Here is a 16,204-nt window from a genome sequence, read left to right as displayed (position 1 = left end):
CCCACATCCATGGGCAGTCAGTGTTCCCAGGGACTTCACATCCAGGCCGAGATGTTTTCCTTCCTGTCACTAAGGCATTCCTCGGCCTTGGCCGCTCGCCCAATCCTGCTACTCCCAGCATTGTACCTTAGCCTGAGTCCATCCCGAATTCATTCCCAGCATACTTCAGGGAAGAGCACAGCTGATTCCATTAGGAGGGTATGCGTATAGCTGAATGGCGTCACCCTACAGAGCTAAATAGTAGAGGTACCTAAAAAAAAAAAATTTCTGTAGGGTCTAGTAGTGTTCTGGTAATATAATCTCTAGGTGTAATATGCACAGTTTGACAAGGGCTCATTTGTTTTCTGTGCTTTAGATAAAGGTTTACAGAGCAAATTACCTTCTCATTAAACAGTTAATACACATATTATTTTGTGACGTTGATTGCCAACCCCATGATGACATGTCAACACTTCTCCCCTTCTTGACTTTGGGTTCCCTGTTACCAGCTTTCCTGTCCTCTCCTGCCTTCTCGTCCTTGCCCCTGGGCTGGTGTGCTCATTTAGTGTCATTTTGTTTTATGGGCCTGTCTAATCTTTGGCTGAAAGCTGAACCTCAGGAGTGACTTCTGTACTAAGTTAAAAGGGTGTCCGGGGATCATACTCTGGGTTTCTCCAGTCAAGACCAGTAAGTCTGGTCTTTTTTTGTGAGTTAGAATTTTGTTCTACATTTATCTCCAGCTCTGTCTGGGGCTCTCTATTGTGATTCCCGTCAGAGTGGTCGGAGGTGGTAGCTGGGCAGCATCTAGTTGTGCTGGACTCAGTCTGGTGGAGGCTGTGATAGCTGTGGTCCATTAGGCCTTTGAACTAATCTTTCCCTTGTGTCTTTGGTTTTCTTCATTCTCCCTTGCTCCAGATGGGATGGGGCCAGTGGAGTATCTTAGATGGCTACTCACAAGCTTTTAGACCCCAGACACTATTCAGCAAAGTAGGATATAGAACATTTTCTTTATGAACTATGTCATGCCAATTGAGCTATATGTCCCCAAGACTATGGTTCTCAGCCTTCAGCCCAGTAATTTGGTCCCTCAGCAAGTTCGGATATATCTGTGGAACTTCCATGACCTTGACAAGGACTCATTTGGATGGTCTTTCTCCAAAACAGAAACCAAACCAGTTGTCGTTAAGTCGATTCCAACTTGTGGTGACTTCATATGTGTCAGAGTAGAACTGAACTCCATAGAGTTTTCAGTGGCTGATTTTTTTGGAAGTAGATCACCAGGTCTTTCTTCTAAGGCACTTCTGGGAGGGCTAGAACTGCCAACCTTTCAGTTAGCAGCTGAGTATGTTAACCATTTGCACCACCCAGAGATGGATAGTTTTTAGGGTTAAATTAAACAGAAACTTTTTTTAAAATAATTTTTATTGTGCTTTAAGTGAAAGTTTGCAAATCAAGTCAGCCTCTCACACAAAAACCCATATACACCTAGCTACACACTCCCAATTACTCTCCCCTTAATGAAACAGCCCGCTCTCTCCCTCCACTTTCTCTTTTTGTGTCCATTTCACCAGCTTCTAACCCCCTCTACCCTCTCATCCCCCCTCCAGGCAGGTGATGCCAACATAGTCTCAAGTGTCCACCTGATCCAAGAAGCTCACTCTTCACCAGCATCCCTCTCCAACACATTGTCCAGTCCAATCCATGTCTGAAGAGTTGACTTTGGGAATGGTTCCTGACCTGGGCCAACAGAAGGTCTAGGGGCCATGACCACCAGGGTCCTTCTAGTCTCAGTCAGACCATTAAGCCTGGTCTTATGAGAATTTGGGGTCTGCATCCCACTGTTCTCCTGCTCCCTCAGGGGTTCTCTGTTGTGTTCCCTGTCAGGGCAGTCATCAATTGTAGCCAGGCACCATCTAGTTCTTCTGGTCTCAGGATGATGTAGTCTCTGGTTCATGTGGCCTTTTCTGTCTCTTGGGCTCGTAATTGTCTTGTGTCCTTGGTGTTCTTCATTCTCCTTTGATCCAGGTGGATTGAGACTAATTGATGCATCTTAGATGGCCATTTGCTAGTGTTTAAGACCCCAGACGCCACTCTTCAAAGTGGGATGCAGAACGTTTTCTTAATAGATTTTATTATGCCAATTGACTTAGATGTCCCCTGAAACCATGGTCCCCAGACCTCTGTCCCTGCTACGCTGGCCTTCAAAGCATTCCGTTTATTCAGGAAACTTCTTTGCTTTTGGTTTAGTCCAGTTGTGCTGACCTCCCCTGTATTGTGTGCTGTCTTTCCCTTCACCTAAAGTAGGTCTTATCTACTATCTAATTAGTGAATGCCCCTCTTTCACCCTCCCTCCCTCCCCACTGTCGTAACCACAAAAAAATGTTTTCTTCTCAGTTTAAACTATTTCTCAGGTTCTTCTAATAGTGGTCTTATACAATATTTGTCCTTTTGCCTCTGACTAATTTCACTCAGCATAATGCCTTCCAGGTTCCTCCATGTTATGAAATGTTTCACAGATTCCTCACTGTTCTTTATTGATGCGTAGTATTCCATTGTGTGAATATACCATAATTTATTTATCCATTCATCCGTTGATGGACACCTTGGTGGGTTCCATCTTTTTGCTATTGTAAACAGTGAACACATGGGTGTGCATGTATCGGTTTGTGTAAAGGCTCTTATTTCTCTAGGATATATTCCAAGGCCTGGGATTGCTAGATCGTATGGTAGTTCTATTTCTAGCTTTTTAAGGAAGCACCAAATTGATTTCCAAAGTGGTTGTACCATTTTACATTTCCACCAGCAGTGTATAAGTGTTCGAATCTCTCCACAGCCTCTCCAACATTTATTATTTTGTGTTTTTTGGATTAATGCCAGCCTTGTTGGAGTGAGATGAAATCTCATTGTAGTTTTGATCTGTATTTCTCTAATGGCTAATGATCGTGAACATTTCTTCATATATCTGTTAGCTACCTGAATGTCTTCTTTAGTGAAGTGTCTATTCATATCTTTTCCCATTTTGTAATTGGGTTATTTGTCTTTTTGCGGTTGAGTTTTTGCAGTAGCATGTAGATTTTAGAGATCAGGCGCTGATCAGAAATGTCATAGCTAAAAACTTTTTCCCGGTCTGTAGGTAGTCTTTTTACTCTTTTGGTGAAGTCTTTGGATGAGCATAGGTGTTTGATTTTTAGGAGCTCCCAGTTATCTAGTTTTTCTTCTACATTCGTTATGTTTTGTATACTGTTTATGCCATGTATTAGGGCTACTAACATTGTCGCTATTTTTTCTTCCATGATCTTTACCGTTTTAGATTTTATATTTAGGTCTTTCATCCATTTGGAGTTAGTTTTTGTGCATGGAGTGAGGTATGGGTCTTGTTTCATTTTTTTGCAGATGGATATCCAGTTATGCCAGCACCATTTGTTAAAAAGACTGTCTTGAATAAAGCCTAGAGAAATAAGAGCCTTCACATTAACAGATATATGCACACCCATGTTTATTGCAACTCTGTTTACAATAGCAAAAAGCTGGAAGCAACCAAGGTGTCCATCAACGGATGAATGGTTAAATAAATTGTGGTATATTCACACAATGGAATACTACGCATTGATAAAGAACAGTGAGGAATCTGTGAAACATTTCATAACATGGAGGAACCTGGAAGGCATTATGCTGAGCGAAATTAGTCAGAGGCAAAAGAACAAATATTGTATAACACCACTATGATAAGATCTTGAGACATAGTATAAACTGAGAACACATACTTTTGTGGTTACGAGCGGGGCAGGGAGGGAGGGTGGAAGAGGGCTATTTACTGATTAGTTAGTAGATAAGAACTACTTTAGGTGAAGGGAAGAACAATACTCAATACACGGAAGGTCATCTCAACTGGACTGGCCCAAAAGCAAAGAAGTTTCTGGGATAAACTGAATGCTTCAAGGGTCAGCGGAGCCAGGGCAGGGGTTTGGGGACTATGGCTTAAGGGGACTTCTAAGTCAATTGGCAAAATAATTCTGTTATGAAAACATTCTGCATCCCACTTTGAAATGTGGCGTCTGGGGTCTGAAATGCTAACAAGCGGCCGTCTAAGATGCATCAATCGGTCTCAACCCACCTGGATCAAAGGAGAATGAAGAACACCAAGGTCACATGATAACTATGAGCCCAAGAGACAGAAAGGGCCACAGGAACCAGAGACTTACATCATCCTAAGACCAGAAGAACTAGATGGTGCCCGGCCACAACCGATGACTGCCCTGACAGGGAGCACAACAGAGAACCCCTGAGGGAGCAGGAGAACAGTGGGATGCAGACCCCAAATTCTCATAGAAAGACCAGACTTAATGGTCTGACTGAGACTAGAGGAATCCCGGCGGCCATGGTCCCCAAAACCTTCTGTTGGCTCAGGACAGGAACCATTCCCGAAGACAACTCATCAGACATGGAAGGGACTGGACAATGGGTAGGAGAGAGATGCTGATGAAGAGTGAGCTACTTGTATCAGGTGGATCCTTGAGACTGTGTTGTTATCTCCTGTCTGGAGGGGAGATAGGAGGGTAGAGAGGGTTAGAAACTGGCAAAATTGTCACGAAAGGAGAGACTGGAAGGAGGGAGCGGGCAGACTCATTAGGGGGAGAGTAAGTGGGAGTATGGAGTAAGGTGTATATAAGCTTATATGTAACAGACTGACTTGATTTGTAAACGTTCACTTAAAGCTCAATAAAAATTATTAAAAAAAAAAAAAAAGTTGCCATTGAGTCGATTCCAACTCATAGTGATCCTATGGGACAAAGTAGAACTGTCTACTTTGGTGGATTTAAACTGCTGCACCTTTGGTTAGCAGCCAAGCTCTTATTAAAATTTTTTAAAAAATTTTTTTAAACACAAAAAAGTATTAACCCACCGCCAAACCAAAAAAGTATTAAGGTAAGAAAATTGCAAACAATGAGGATAACATGTGGGAAAACATAAACGTTTTAAATAGACTTGTATCATGGTAAAGAAAGGAGAGGAGGGGGCTAAAAAAGTAGATTATAGCCAGGTTCTAGAAGCCTTTATATTTCAGACTCACAGATTTGGATATTATACTGAAATCATAAATAAAATGTTTTTGTCTAGGAAATAGAAACAAATAATCAGTTATAACCCTGTCTGAAAAGTACTCTACTAGCGATATCAGAATCTCTGTTTCTTTTTCCCAAGGAGGCAGCTCTCAGGACATTTGACACGGACTTTACAGAACTATTTTTGCTTACAAGTGGATCAATATAATCTAGTTAATTCAATGATGATAATAAATATTTTAATGAATGATTAAAAAAAAAAAAGACTGTCTTTTCCCCATTTAACTGTTTTGGGGCCTTTAAACAGAAACTTTTTAAAAGAAGGGACTTGAGCTCTGAGTTTTAAACTCTAGTTTTAATATTATGGTTTCAGACTTAGCAAATGGATTCTACTGTGGGAAACAAAAAGGGAGACTCCACCATTTGGGTTCACTCTGTTCATTGCAGAGGATTTGACAGCTCAGCCTGTTGCTATAATAATAAAAGTAATTACTATGGAGATTCATTATATCATAGAAAATCATCTCAAGCTGATTAAATGTATGTTTTTCACCTAACTAGAGGCTTACCATCCAGTTTCAGACTTGATCAGGAACTGGTGGTTATTTGTCGGCTTGCCGGTCAGTGGCCATGGTTCTTCTGGTTTATGGTTCCCAGGCCTGCAGATTGGAATCACTAGGGAACTTTAAAAAAAAATACTAATGCCTGGCTCCTATCCCTGACGAAGTCAGAAACTCTGAGAAAGGGAACCAGAAATTGGAATGTCAGCTTCCCAGCTAACGCACAGCTAGGGTGAAACTCCTGGGTGGCCATTTGAGATGGAGAGAGAGTCTCTGCTTAGTGTTGAAAGAAATAAGAGGTAACATGAGCTGTTCTTTTTACAGTTCCTGCCACCCTGGGGATCATCGTCTGCCCATTGTCTCTCGAATTGTACTTTCTCTCCTTCACCTTCCTATTTAGTCTGTGGATTAAAACAGTGGTGGTACATCTTCGATAGCACTATTTTTTGTGTGTGTACCTTATAAAGTCCGTTCACGAAGCAAAAACTGAATGCTGTAAAAATGATCATTGAGAGTCTCCTAGAAAGGCACTGTGTGTTTTGGAAGCCAACATACCATCTCTCAGTACACACACAGCATAGCCAATTTTTCCTCTGGCATTTGGAACGGATCACTGTTTCTTTGGCTGATACCCTGATAAAATAGTTAGCATTTGAGAGGCATTTTGAATGCAAAATATCTTTAGATATTGGAATTGTACTCAGCTTGGGGAGCTACTCAGCTGTGCGAAGCACATGGGAGTTGAGAGTGGCTTAGGGAACTGCAGAATCATTTTTTATCTCACTCAATTCTGGGGCAGACTTGTATTGAGTAGAGTGTGGGCAGAGTCATGGGCACCATTTAAATCATGACTTGCTTTCTGCCTGTGTCTTTTTTTAGGAGCGTATAGTTTAAGTCAAGCAAATTGAATGTTAAATGTGCATATAGATATGACACTGCATTATTTAATGTTCAAGAATTGAACATTTTGGGGGGGTCAAATTGCCCCTTTTTGGGAATGTGTAGAATTGAATAGCACTTTCTTTCTGCCCTCTAGCATTCCCATGGTTTGGCATGGATATCGGTGGAACACTCGTTAAGTTGGTCTACTTTGAACCGAAGGATATTACAGCCGAAGAGGAACAAGAGGAAGTAGAGAACCTGAAGAGCATCAGGAAGTATTTGACTTCTAATACGGCTTATGGGAAAACTGGGATCCGAGATGTCCACCTGGAACTGAAAAACCTGACCATGTGTGGGCGCAAAGGGAACCTGCACTTCATCCGCTTTCCCAGCTGTGCTATGCATAGGTTCATTCAGATGGGCAGTGAGAAGAACTTTTCCAGCCTTCACACCACTCTCTGTGCCACTGGAGGTGGGGCTTTCAAGTTCGAAGAGGACTTCAGAATGGTATGTCGGCTTTGTCCTTATTAAAACAACAAAACCACCTCTAAGAGAAAAAAAGAAAACCTCTCACCTGTCCATAATCTCCACACCTCATGCCTAAAAACTAGGCTACTGTCCTTGGGACTTTGGACAAGTTTACTTCACCTTCAGCTTCCTCAACTGTGTGAAAATAAAAGTAGCTCCTACCTCATAGGGTTTTTGCAGTAAAGGCTAAATGAGATAATATGTGCCAGGCACTTAGTAAGTGCTCAATAAATATTAGCTAACATCATCATCATTTTTGTCACAGTTACTACTGTGTAATATACTAAAGACTACCCTGTTGCCGCTGAGTTGATTCTGACTAATAACGACTCTATAGGACAGAGTAGAACTGCCCTATAGGGTTTCCAAGGTTGTAAATCTTTATGGAAGCAGACTGTCACATCTTTCTTCCATAGAGAGTGGCTGGTAGATTCGAACTGCCCATTTTTTGGTTAGCAGCCAAGTGCTTAATCACTGTGCTACCAGGGCTCCTTCACTAGAGACTAGATGGTATAAACCCCCTTCTGAGGTAGTTTAGTTAGAATTTTTCAGACTCTTACTACCCGTAAACCCATTGCCATCAAGTCACAGCGACCCTACAGGACAGGGTAGAACTGTCCAAGGAGCACCTGGTGGATTTGGACTGCCAACCTTTTGATTAGCAGCCAAACTCTTAACCACTGTGCCACCAGGTCTCTAACTCTTACTACAGTTTCATGGAAAGCATAACCATTACACCAGTATTATGTACATATACAGACTGAGGCCCACAGGAAGGTTTTCCACGACTTCTAAAAATCACTACTTCTGTCTACCCATTTGCTCTCATAAAAATCCTTTTTGATTATGTCATTTAGAAGTTTCACTCAGAAAAAATGAAGTCTTTGCTGCCATTTGTAGGTGAATTCCTTTATTAATGAATACCATTTAGGAAGTATGGTTCTATAGCATGAGAATAATGCTGTATCGAGACTGGCGGTACATACGTCTACGTTGCTCATTTAGATTCCACAAATTTGGCTAAACAGAGGATATGGATGAGTGATATACAGTCCAGAGCTTCTCTTTATATAGCAATCCCTTAGCATCTGTGTGTTCCAATTTCACCATCTTTTCCAGTTAAGATAACAACCTTTGTAATGTCGTACCTCATTTCATAGGACCTTGTAAGAATACAGTAAAATAATACATGTAGATGTAGTTTGGAAAATAAAGAGAGCTAGATAAACGTAAAAGGTGGCTGGGTGGCGCAAACGGTTAAGCACTGAACTACTAGGTGAAAGGTTGGTGGTTTGAACACCCAGAGGCAACCTTAAAAGACAGGCCTGGTGATCTGCTTCTGAAAGGTCTCAGCCTTGAAAACCCCACGGAGCAGTTCTACTCTGCATACATGTGTTGCCATGAGTCAGAATCTTCTCAGTGGCAACTAACGATAACAACACATAAACAGAAGTGATGGAACATAGGAGAAGGATGGATTAGAAGTTTTAGAATTAGTCTTGCCCGCTCCCAGTGCTGTAAGAGTTACCTGGGTCTTTCAAAGACTCACCCATGGGGTTCTATTTTGTCATGGGACTAATGTAATACAGTCTTGTTATAAAGCCTATCATTAATTTTATTTCTGGAATGTATTATTCCTGGTATTTAATAAATCTGTAAATGCATGGAAACCCTGGTGGCGTAATGGTTAAGTGCTACAGCTGCTAACCAAAGGGTTGGCAGTTCAAATCCACCAAGTTCTTCTTGGAAACTCTATCGGGCAGTTCTACTCTGTCCTATAGGGTCGCTATGAGTCGGAACTGACTCGACGGCACTGGATTTTTTTGTAAATGCATACCATTTTATTTGTATCATCTAAAGTGGCACCATTTATCTCATTGATTGTAGTGAGTAGTTTCTTCAAAGCTGGCAACAGAGTACTAGAGCAGTGTCCTAGGTGGGGCCACTCATGTTCAGGTTTTATCTTTTTTCTTCTGTGGCCCCTTTCCATACCCAGCAGTAGAGTTTTATGCTGTTGCTTACTTCAGTGACCAATGGGGACTTTTGTCCCACCAAAGAGGTCTAAGGGTCAAAGAGTTTTGAAGCTGAGAAAGTTGAGATCCATAGGAATTAAAATCAAATACATCATGGAAAATCATTGAACCTGAATTCTAGTCCTGCTTCGGTGTTTAACCAGCTGGGCGACTTTGGGTAAGACATGTCCCTCCTGTGGGCCTCAGTTTCATCATCTGCAAAACAATGGCAGTGGGTGGGAAGAGGACAGAGGATTTTTAGATGTCAGAATGTCAGAACTAGATGTGATCTTTGGAGATCAGAAAGTATGGCATTTATATGCCACACGGATGAGGAAACTAAAGTTTAAAGAGATTAAGAGGTTCCCAGAGTACTTCTTGGGTAGGAGCTGGGACATCGGCTCAATTCTGAGTCAGAAGAAAATGCTGACCTCCCAGTGCCTGTGAGCCCCCTCAGTCCCTCAAGGACACCTCATCTGGTCCATCTCCGCAAGGGAGCCTGAACTGAACCCAGGTGAACGGGAGGATTTATGCAACCTCTCTGGTGCCCTATAGGGCAGTTCTACTCTGTCCTATAGGGTTGCTATGAGTTGGAATTGACTCAATAGCAGGAGGTTTGGTTTGGTGGTGCCCATCCCTCCCCTAAGGTAATGTGTATTCTGGGAGAAAGTTACTAAATATATGTTGGCCATAAGCAAGCAGTGTTACTCAATACTCAAGGTTCTGAACTGAGAAGGATCATATCCTATTACAACTAAAATAAGGAAGTCTATGCTTCTTCAGGCAGGCTAAGCTGTTGGAACCTAGTGAATAGACTGGAGCCAAGAGCCAGTGCAGAGTGTTTGCCAAACGGCCTAGCCAGGCCAGCATACATCTGCAAAAGAAAAGTACATGAGATGCCGTCTGTTTCCACGCTCAGTCTTGGCCAAAGTAGAGACAGAATTGAAGACAAACCTTTTCCTGCAGCCTCTTTGTCGGTGATATGCCCTTATCCTTCCAGAGTTTGTGAGGCTTTTAGAATTTGGATAGGTTTTATTGTCCTCTTTCCTAAGCATTCATTTACTCACACAACAAATATTTATTGAGCTCCTACTGTGTGCCAAGTCCTGTAATGAACAAAACAAAGCCCCTGTCCACCTTGAGCTTAGATTCTAGTGGGGGAAGGCAGTCAATAATTGAAAAAGCAAGTGAATATAGAATATATCAAATGATAAGAAATGTTATAGAGGGAAAAAGAGCAGGGCAAGGGGGGTAGGGAGTGTGGGGATGGACTAAGTGTGATGAATTAACATTGAAGCAGAGACAGAAGTAATAGAGCAAACCATGAAGGTGTCTGAGGAAGAGTATTTTAGGCAGAGGGAACAGTGCTGAGGCCCATAGGTGTCCTATAACCAAGCTCTCTCTTCCCAGAATAGAAAATTGGAGGTGCTTACTTAGTAGTAAAGGATCAATATATTCTACTATATGTATTGAACAAGTAGACAAATAATAAAGCAGTGCATATGCATGCCTGTAAATTCCTGCTGTTATTGTGTAAAATCACTGTTTTTGCTCTAGTGCCACTTTGCACTATATGAGTTTTAACAATCTGTCTGCATGAGTAGGGCTAAATAAAAGCTGTTCGGCAGACCCTGAATAATTAGCAATTGTTATGTTTGATAACTATATCCTTTCATATATGAAAAAATATACTTAAATCCTTAGATAATGATAACTAGTCTTCATACAATTTAGAATGTACATAAAAGAACTATAAATCATGAGATAAGTGTTAAATTAAACCCCTGTTAGAATACTTTCAGTTGAACAAAAGCTTCATTCCTTTCGCCCTTACACCCTCCCTCCATCCATCCATTTTATGCTTTTAAATATTTTAGGATCACTGTCACAGTCAGATTTCTGACTGGTTAAAGTTAGCCTTCAAAATCAATGATTTACCAAAATGGAACAAAGAAGAAAAATGTAATCTAAGTACAAAAGATCTAAGAAATTGATAAGGCAATGAAGAATCCCATCATTTTTTTAAAAAGTGGTACTCCTAGCTATAGTATTCTTCTCTTCGAGAGGGTACTGGCGTTTGGCTGTGCACCAAGCACCTAGCACTATAGGTTTCAGTTAACTTTATGTTTATCCCCACTGTCTGTATTCTGTGGGTTTTGTTTAAAGAATTTATCAGAATATTTAGTTTACCAAATGTATATTTCTCTACAACCACACTTCTTAACTTCAACAAGAGTATTCTTAACAGTGGAAATTTTGTAGAAAAAGTCATTCTTTCTGTCCATTTAGCTCTTCATTACAACAGATAATTTCTCCATGTGAGTTTTATTCAGCCCAAGGCTAAAACTAATTAGAAATTAAAAATGATTCTTTCAATTACTTAAAAAAAGACCCACTGAGCAAACAGGGTATAATGGCAATCTTTTTTGGTTGGTTTGAGATTTAGGGCAGAGGAAAGAATTTTCTGATTGTTATCATCATGTTTTTCAGGGTATGAGGACCTAGGGACTGGCTGTCCTTATGCCAGAAATCTCCAAGGGAACAGCCTCAAAAGTTAATAATGGTAGAAAAAATCATCAGGAGAGGGATAGGGTAATCGTGGATATGTGAAATCTCTGAATCTAAGTGAACCATTCAAGAAGATTCATTAGTTTGGTTATTTCTGTTAATCTAGGGACTGATTTGTGCAGAGACATAAGTGTGGTAGACACTGACATTCTCCACTTTGTTCTGCTGTGACACTTTTGATCTGTGTCCCTCATGTATGGCCCCTTTCTTCAATGGTTAGGGAAGGAAGAACCCATCTCTGAGGTTTTGATGTATTTCTCAGTCACCAAACATGTTTGAAATTCATTTTTCTCTCAGGTCTCTGTAAGGTCTCTTTCGTGAAAAGAGTCCTGAGTATAATTTATAATTCAGAAGCAAACATTTTATCTATGCAAGTTGTTCTTGGTTTAGTAGGATAACATTTTTTGCCACTTAAAGTTTGGTTTATGGAGCTAGTGTCTGGCAAAAGCATCCTGGCAAGGGTAAGGCAGTGTACAAATGTGTGTTTTATTCATGTCTGAAATGACTCTTTTCTGAGCTCCAGTTGAGTGATATAACTGGTTTGGGGTAGGTCCATTGAATCCTCTCAGGTAGGAGGTACGGAACCTCTTGGAATCATTTCTAACAGATTTGTTTAGTTATTTAACTATTTTGTTATTTTTGATAGAATGAGCTGAAGTACGTAATACTTTTACAATGTTTCCAGATCATGCCTTGTGCTTAAGACTCATATTTTTTCTAAATTAACATATAGGGAATCATTGAATTTCCTCTAAAAATTAGAGTCTTCAGTTTGGAAATGGAGTTTCCAAATGCATTTCAACATAAGATAAGAAGACCTGAATTATTTTACTTCTCTCATAATTATAACTCAGGAGTATAGCACTTTATACTTTTTAAAAGCATTTTAATCTCATTTGAGTCTTGAAAACAGCCCTTTGAGTTATTTAGGGCAGATATTATTAGGGAGATTATAACTTTATCAAACCCTGGTTATTGCTTCACTGGGGATATGGTAGTGGACTCCATCTCAGCTCCTCAGCTCCAGGCACTGTACAGCTCTTGGTACATCAGTTCGCAAAGTGTGGTCCCAGGACCAGCAGAACCAGCATTAGCATCACCTGGGATATTGTTAGACACACAATCAGACACTCTGGGAGTGGGACCCAGCAGCCTGTGCCTCAACAAGCCCTCCAGGTGATTCTGATGCACCTACAGTTTGAGAACCTCATGTACCCATACTTGCTTCGGTGACTTTAGTACAAGGCAAAATAATGTTATCATAATTGTAGTTTGAAAGTTTTTCTAATTTTACCACTTCCTCCACTTGCTAACCTTGGGATCCTGAGTAGGTCACTTAACCTGCTGACCCTCTGTGATGTATTTCATCTGCAAAATGGGGAAAATAATAGCTTCCTTGTCTAAAGACTTGCAGATGGAATCCATACACCTACTCTCTACTTACCAGCTATCTTGCTGTCTGATATTTCACATTTACGACAATAGTAAAAAATCTACTATCCGACTGTTTTGTACATTGACGTACATCTGGCAATAACGAAAGCCGATGTGTCAGGCGAGAGTAACGCTGGTTGTGATGGTTAAGGCTATATGTTAACTTGGCTGGGCCATGATTCTCAGTAGTTTGGCAGTTATGTAATGATATAAGTTGGCAGTTATATAATGATGTAATTTGGTCATTATGTAATGATGTAGTCATCCTCCATTTTGTGATCTGATGTGGTCATCCTCTATTTTTGCATAATACCAACCTGCTCTTTGGAACCTAACCATGTCGATAAGTGAGGAGTGGGTGTGCAATTTTTTATTTGAGAACTTCCACTATTTACAGAGGGTTTGATTCTTAAGGCAATCCCAGGCTTGTTTTTAAGTTTTGTGAGTGGTGATTTAGGAATTGGAAGAACTTATACTCTCCAAAAGTTTGCTAGGGAGAGTTCCAAGCACTGGTGTGCATGAGCCAGTTCCTATTAACTTAAAAGGGCCCATTATGTGCATCTCTTCCCAACTCTGTGTTTAGTGACATCGTTTTGATAGCTTGAAATTGGCCATGGTGGGAGAGATTCCTGCCTGCCCCCACTCATTGCCCTCAGGTTGACTCTGATTCATGGCAACTCCATGTATTATAGAGTAGAGCTGAGCTACACTGAGTTTTGTTGGCTGTAATCTTTACAGAAGCAGATGGCCAGGCCTTCCTTCCACAGAGCTGCTGGATGGGTTCAAGTCATCAACCTTTTGTTAGCAGCTGAGGTAAACAGTTTGCAGCAGGGGTAATTACACCATGGAGGCTGGCAAATGCTACAAGCCAAGGCTGTTGCTCCCAGAGAGCTGGTTGTTTACCAGCAAACCTTGGTTACAAGGTTAGGTTCAAATTAACTGAAGCTTCATCTGCACATTGACTGGATCTGATATTTCAAATTTGTCATCACTTACACCCCATTATAAACATCAACACTAGAACATACATACAGTTGACAGCCCGACAGCTAGGTTCAGTCTACAGATGTGATTTATTTGGCCTGTAATATTTATTTAAAAAAATTTTTTTTTTCTATTAGCTTAAAATGGGAAGATTTCACGTAAAAATCTGGATTTCTTGAAAAATTGGCTTATTTGGCAACACTGGGCTCCGTTACCACATGGCAACAGTAGGCTGGAGGTGAATCATAACCGTCTTTCTAAATAGGAGTGGGTTGTCTTGTTACTTTACATCTAGTCAGGGGCTTCACTGATTTATGTTTTCTTACTGTCTCCCCTAGAGATTTGAGTTTGTTGCCCCTGACAGAAAACTAAGCCCAGAGAGAGAGAGAGTTTCTCAACAGCTGACATCTTAACATGCTGTTTTAATAAGCTTTCTACAAGTTAACCCAATTGTACTCATGAACTACAAAGTCTGTTGAGTGGATTAATTTCCAACTTGTTCTGAACTTCAGCTAGCCTTGTTTCAAAACCCAAGTAGCTACCTGGAACATTGCTTACATTTGGGGGCCTGTCTTTTTCCTGGATGGTGAAGACTTTTGAGGAAGTCTTCTGGAGGTCTCTGTGAAAGTGACTAATATCTTTGACTCTCGGTCTGTAGATTTGTAACCTCAGGCTTCAGAAATAACCATCCCTCAGGAAAATGTGCAGAGATGTTTGTTCCTAGCGCTCTATTTGAAGATGATTTTGAGGGGAAAGTTGAGCTAACAGTGTTTCCTTTCAGATCTGTGTTGTATGTGCTTAGTTTATTTGCCTCAACAGATTTTTCTTCATCCCTAGTGTAGTTTCAGGATGTCCAGCTGGACAAACTGTCTTTGTCCATGTTTATAGTGTTGGTTCTGGACATGACTGTCAATATTGTTGATTGACCTGTGATTAATTTTTAAGCAGACTAACCTATGGTCCCAAGACTCACTGATGAAATTGCTACCTTTCAGTTCAGAATGATCGGGGGGAGGCAATAACTCTTTCACTGTCCCATTTAACAACTGTTTATTAAGCAAGTATTACTGAGAGGCCTTTGAGCATGGTGCTGAAGGGCACCCAAAGAACCAGAAAACAAACAAGCCAGAATGTGGTGAATGCTGTAAGTGCCATGCAAGAGGTTAATAGGGCTGAGAATCAGGAGGGACAGAGGATATAGCATTTATACTGCTACAACCCACTGTAGTCTCTTTTAGGTTTCCAGATAGCTTTGTACCTATAATATTGGGGGGAAAAAAAAAAAAACGAACAGTAGCTGTTGAGTTGATTCTGACTCATGGTGACCCCATGGGTGTCAGAGTAGAACTGTGATCCATAGGGTTTTCAATGACTGATTTTTCAGAAATAGATCACCAGGCCTTTCTTATGAAGCTCCACTGGGTGGACTCGAACCTCCAACATTTTGGTAACAGCTAAGTGCATTAATTGTTCACACCACCCAGGGACTCCTACTATACAGTATTAACAGCCCTTAAAATATTTATAATTACATACATTTCATCCAAAGTGAAATGGAACCTTTTATGGGATAGGTTTACTTATCGTCAAGTCTCATTTAGAATGTTTGTTTCTGTGTATCAAGAATAATTCCACCTCCTGGCTGGTAATTTATTCTAACTAACTCTGCTCTATGGGGGTAAATTGCTTGGATTTTGTTGACTAGGAAATTCAAGCAAGTGATACAAAGTCAGAAGTTTCTCCTACAATCAACTTTTGTAGTAAAGATGATGTCTTTTTGGCAGAACATCTAAGCATAGTACTTGTATAGGTTGTTTCCAGACCCCAGAAGCAGGACCCATTATGACAACAAACTATAGAACAGTGGATACTTGCTAGTTATATGACTTAGGGAAAGTTCTTTAATCTCTGTGAGCCTTAGCCATAAAATAAGGATAACAGTGCCTACTTAGAAGATTTTTTCTGTGATAATTAAATGAGCTGATACAAGTAAAATGCCTATGTAGTAAAAAGAAAAAAAAAGTAAGCACTCAATAAGTATTTGGAGATTTTTTTAAATCTAGGTTTTGAACTGCTGATCTTTTGGTTAGCAGCTGAGCACTTTAACCACTGTGCCACCAGGGCTTCTAAAATCTAAAAAAAAAAAACAAAAACCCATTGCTCTCCAGTCGATTCTGACTCATAGTGACCCTAT

General features: G+C 40.5%; 1 protein-coding gene across 1 annotated transcript in view; it reads left to right on the top strand.

The window, feature by feature from the left end:
• PANK1 (pantothenate kinase 1) overlaps window positions 1–16,204 on the top strand; it is a 73,577-nt gene that overhangs the window by 36,406 nt on the left and 20,967 nt on the right. The window contains 1 exon segment of the mRNA XM_049855927.1: window positions 6,639–6,991. Coding sequence (XP_049711884.1) covers window positions 6,639–6,991 — 353 coding nt within the window.

The sequence above is a fragment of the Elephas maximus genome, chromosome 16 (assembly GCF_024166365.1).
Source record: "Elephas maximus indicus isolate mEleMax1 chromosome 16, mEleMax1 primary haplotype, whole genome shotgun sequence".
In the NCBI taxonomy this organism is placed as follows: domain Eukaryota; kingdom Metazoa; phylum Chordata; class Mammalia; order Proboscidea; family Elephantidae; genus Elephas; species Elephas maximus.
Note: the sequence above shows the minus strand (reverse complement) of the source record. Positions and strands in the feature narration are given on the sequence as shown.